Source organism: Cryptomeria japonica, chromosome 6 (genome assembly GCF_030272615.1).
Source record: "Cryptomeria japonica chromosome 6, Sugi_1.0, whole genome shotgun sequence".
Classification (NCBI taxonomy): Eukaryota; Viridiplantae; Streptophyta; class Pinopsida; order Cupressales; family Cupressaceae; genus Cryptomeria; species Cryptomeria japonica.
In genome coordinates, this window is record NC_081410.1 from 159446742 (window position 1) to 159451660 (window position 4919).

The 4919-nt window shown below is 32.8% G+C and overlaps 1 protein-coding gene across 2 annotated transcripts; it reads right to left on the reverse strand.

The window, feature by feature from the left end:
- Positions 1-609: 609 nt before the first annotated feature.
- On the reverse strand, positions 610-2853 carry LOC131035139 (uncharacterized). Of its 2 annotated transcripts, none has more exons than XM_057966780.2 (2): positions 2281-2853; positions 610-1125 (listed from the first exon to the last, which is right to left on the reverse strand). In XM_057966780.2, exons 1-2 carry the CDS (start codon positions 2409-2411, stop codon positions 921-923), a joined length of 336 nt encoding a protein of 111 aa, XP_057822763.1. In that variant the 5' UTR covers positions 2412-2853; the 3' UTR covers positions 610-920. The 2 variants fall into 2 exon arrangements, with proteins under 2 accessions (XP_057822763.1, XP_057822762.1); XM_057966779.2 differs by having other exon boundaries at positions 610-1128; positions 2281-2841.
- Between the last annotated feature and the right edge of the window lie 2066 nt (positions 2854-4919).

The window sequence follows — 4919 nt, forward strand, 5'->3', positions numbered from 1 at the left end:
TAAGATTTATAATATATATTACAAGCCAATCAATTTATAATTAGGAGGCACCTTGCCTTCTTAATGCTATATACTAATGCTAAATCTTTGGACTTCAGTCTACAAGAGTCAATCCTGGCTGGAGAAATATGTGTTTTTTAACTTACTATTACTTTAGGTTTTTCACTCAGCTTCTTAATTCTATTAGATTCTGCCAATTATGCTTATTAGAAGCCACGGATGAACATCTTGTAGATCCAACATGTAACCAACAAGTTTTGAACTGAAACTTCATAGTTAAAACCAAATCATTCAATCAATACAACTTCAGAACCTCCAGATAGTTTCAAAAGGCTATAAAGACAATCTGCCAGTAAGAGAAGCTATGTGACAACTCCCTACAAAACATTATAATCAAAAGGAAAAAGGAGAAAAATATCTCATCTTTAATAGCAGAGGATTGTGCCTTTGGAAGATTGACAGAAAGTTTTACATGAACAAGACATAACTTCAGTTAGATGAACATTATCATTTATACCATTGACAGTACCAGCGTCCTTTATATCAAATTATAAGTGGATAGTTTGGCTGAAGGTGAATAGAAAACACAGCCTTAAATACAGGGTCCGATTAAAAAATTAAGCCCATAGTGAATCTACAGTACCAAGATCTTTAAAATTTAAATACTGTACTGCATAGTAAAATTCCATACATTCTGGCTCAAATGCAAATAAGCATCTCAAAAATGACTTTTGTAACAAAAATGACACAAAAAGCTTTGGCAGCTAATGTGGCACATATTTACTATTAGCCGTGTTTGTCTCCACATTTACTAACCTGTTACCAGCATTGGATCCCATGACCTACATCTCACTTTTTAAAGGCATAGAAGCAATAGACCCTCTATAATGATCTAAATTTTAGCAACAGTACACCGTGATTTACATGGATAAAGGTAGCAACATTCTTCGCTGCCTTTTCTTTGCAAGTTTAGTTTGCCTTACAATTTTTAAGCATATTGGTAAAAGAATTGCAAGACATACAAAACTGAAGCCAAGCCATGTGTATCTTAAGTATAATGAAATAAAAGAAAAAATTATCAATGCAAAAAAGAGCAGCCCCCATAAGCCAGCTTTGGCAGCCTCACTTCTGCATCCAAAACATAGATATATGCAGTCAGATACTAGGATCAGTTCAACATGATTTATATGTCATCTCACTGCCATCTGTAAGGAAACATTAATTAGTTACTTAAGAAACAAAAAGGTAAATTATATGGAGGTGAGATATCTTAAGGTTAATTGTTCTGGATTTAAGTTTAACCTATAAAGAATATCATCCTCAAATAGTTTATATCCCCACAAATAAATTCATTCATCAAGATCTATTGTCAGAGGGATATTTTGGGAGAAATTTGCTTGAATTTGTGCTCAGAATATCCCTCAAACAGTGTCTTCATAGGAACTGAAAAGATCCAAATATAATAAGAACCAGTCTTCTTTCAGCTGCCACCAAAACGCAGGGGTATATATCTCTATAGTAGAGGGGTGGTCAGCGGGGGATTTTGGGTGTGACAGAGCTCTGATTTTTCCTTTTCTGTTTTCTTTCTGATCTTGAGCTAATGAGGCCAGGGGTGAACGGTAAGAACTCAATAGTCTCAACTACATCACATCTGAATAGTCAGAAGTAGAGTTCGCCCCACAAAATCAGGTTAGGGCTCAAATCGGACTTCGAAAAGGACAGGACAGGAACTCATAATGTGGGTTAAACGGGCTTAACAAACTTTTCCACTTTGAAAAACTGGACCATTTGCGGTGCAATTATTGTTTGCTAATTGCTTTATAATGCTTCCAGTTTTTGCCAGAGGCACTACAATACAATTTCATGGACTGGAAATACCATGACTCTAACCTCCTCATTTTTTCCCATTAATCTTAACCCTAGATTTGGGTTTTACAGTCACACAGCTAACTAAGCAGACAAAGCAACTGTTCACAAAGCAATGTTAAAGCCCATATCCCCAATAAACAATTCGACACAATACCCAACAAAACAAGATCAAATTGCATATTTCGTTAAATCTGAGGATCACTTGAAAGGAAAAATATAACATTAAAGAAAGGAATTACTCAAAGGTTAATTTCCACAGGTCAATTCAAAAAACGGCGATGTAGGGCAACATTAATCAGCCAACCCACCAAAGAAAACAGTGAAACCAGTGCTAAAAGAAACAAACAATCTTACTGCAAAATAGCTCAACTTTTTGATAACTAAAAGAGATTCGGCCAGTTTCCTACATACCCGGATGTTATTTGGGCTGTTGCAGAGAAGAAAGTTAGAGAAGCCCATTTGTGCTGGGATCGAATCTGATAGTCCCTCAGCTGTTCTGCGAGATTCGAACGAGTTATCATGTCTTTTTTCTTTCCTAACATCACATTAACTTATATTTACTCCAACATTTGGATTGATAATAGTCAATCCCCAAAAAATCCCTCTCTTAGATATGAAATCGGTAATATAGTAAGTCAAAATTTCCATGGATCAATTCATATATTCAAAATCCTTTCAGATCTGTCCCCAACCATGATTGTATGATTGTTCCCTGTTGTTACTGCTGTTGAAAACTTTCAAACACGCAACACAGAGAAGTGGGAGAGAACGGAGGCCTGTTTTGTCACGAAAAGTGGTGTTCGATTGAGTCCACTTCTCTCCTCCAAGACTAGTCTGCCAATGCTGAAGAGCATTTCTTAAGACATAATCGGGACAGAGTGGCAATGATACCCACAATCATCAGCTCCCGGTCACGTAAAGGCAAATCCTTCAGCTTCTACCAATAAGGCTATGGTCCCATGGAGGGTGTTCCCTGGGATGTTTTAAAAGTGTAACTTAGAAAGTGCAAGAGCCTTTTTAAAGAAGTGGTCCACGAATCTCAAAATTATTCTGAAAAATCACTCCGAAGAAAGTATGTGAGGAATTATATGGCATTGGTGATTGGGCTATCTAAAATTTTGTTAAAATTTACTTTTTCCTTATTTAGTTTTGTCTTTTCTAATATAAAGATAAAATATATATTAAAATATTAATTACTTATAAAGTGTCGTTTTGAAAAAGAGTTCATATATCAATTTCAAATCATTTTGAAAGTCTAGATGGACTCAAGATAGACAATTAGTTGAAACGAGGAACCTTCCAGACCTCATAGACAAGGTATAAGCTCTTGTTACTCTAAAGATTGTTCATATTGTGAGTATGAGAAGTAATATTTTTCTTTATGCTAAAAAAATTGGACCAAAAGAAACTCAATTATCTAACGAAAACCCAATTATCTAACGAAAAGAATAACAAAGTTAGCAGAAAAACCATCCCAAGAACTAGAACATCAATGGGAATCAAGAATCTAGAGAGGCATTGTAGTCAGCATTCACAAAAACACTAAAGGTTGTAATCAAATTTCATATAAGGCAATCATGATTATTTTTAGTATCAAACATGATAGTGATTTGGCCAAAAAATCAACAATTTGATTTATTTGGTTCCACTGAACAACATTACTACCATGAATGAGGATGTTGATTTATTTCTTACATTACTTCAATTGTCGCTATTAGAAGTAAGAGGGAGACTTATTTTTAAAATTATCAGCTAAAATTTTAGAGTCAAATTCTAGAATAATATGAGAAAACTTACTTGTGTTTATTTTGAGGTGAATGCCTTAAGATATTAATATATTGATAAATGACATACTTTATGTAAATTTGAACTCCCTGTCCTATGCCACCTATATATTATTTACACATATTCTTAAAAGTTTACTCCTTACTCCATATGCATGTTGATTCATCCTAATATATTTGTCTTGTCTATTCATTTATTATAGTTATGCATATACATATTTCCTAAATGATTTGATCTTTTTTTTTTGTTTGGGATTATTTCTACTAGATCAAAAGGTTGATCCCTCCAAAATTTAAATATAAATAACTCCTATCTATACTCCTCTTGTCTAGAGCTAACAAAATATATATTTCTTCGATATGTTATTTGTCTTTGTATTTAAAGGCGTTCAATACATTCATTTCCCATCAATGAATCCAAACATTTATTTGAATATAATTCACAATCATTCTAGAAGTGTATGCATGTCTGAAGAGTATTTTTTATTTTATACGCATATTTACAAGTTGACCTAATAGAATGTATTTCCTAGCGACACAACAAAGAGGCCTACCAAAATATTCTTAATAATTCCCAATACCTAGATATTAGAAAAGGTTGAAGAGACAGAGATAAATCAAGAAAAATCAATAATAGAGTTTTATAATTTATTAAATCAAGTCTATAGGTGAAGAACATTTCTATGATTGTAGATCTGAACCTAATCTCTAGACTTGCCCTTGATCGTTAGACTTGACCTTACATGTAACAAAAGGAATATTTCGACATTAAGGCAAATGTCAGACTATCACATCCTATTAATAATTTTAATATATTGCAAATGGAACATTCATTCTTTAGTCAACTTCCATAATACTTTTTGAAACATTCATTCTTTAGTTATAATCCATAATATTCTCTTCAAACATTCATTATTTAGTCATAGAACTAAGTGTCCTTATCCATTATATTTACTTTCTTAAAATGACTATTACAAATTATGATAATTATCATGCATGATGCTTTCATTAATTAGTCTAGGTGTGCTTATCCATATCCACATTATTTGACTAGTTCATACTACCATTAAGAAAGTTAATTTTCTTTACAAAATTAAGAAGTCTAATTATATTAAGAAAGTTTGTATTATGACATTAATAGTTAACCATCCAAAATTTTGCCAAAATTCACTCACAAGAATCTAAAAATATGCAATTAGGCCTTGCAATGCTACAAAATAGAATTAAAAAGTTTAAACTTATTTGAGAAGCTCTTAGCACCATTAT

Excerpts from the sequence above, each read along its gene's own strand:
- LOC131035139 (XM_057966779.2), bottom strand. The coding sequence starts at position 2,411 with ATGTTAGGAAAGAAAAAAGACATGATAACTCGTTCGAATCTCGCAGAA. Across the intron at positions 1,129-2,280 it reads ACAGCCCAAATAACATCCGG|AAGTGAGGCTGCCAAAGCTG; the intron begins GTATGTAGGAAA and ends TTTTGGATGCAG.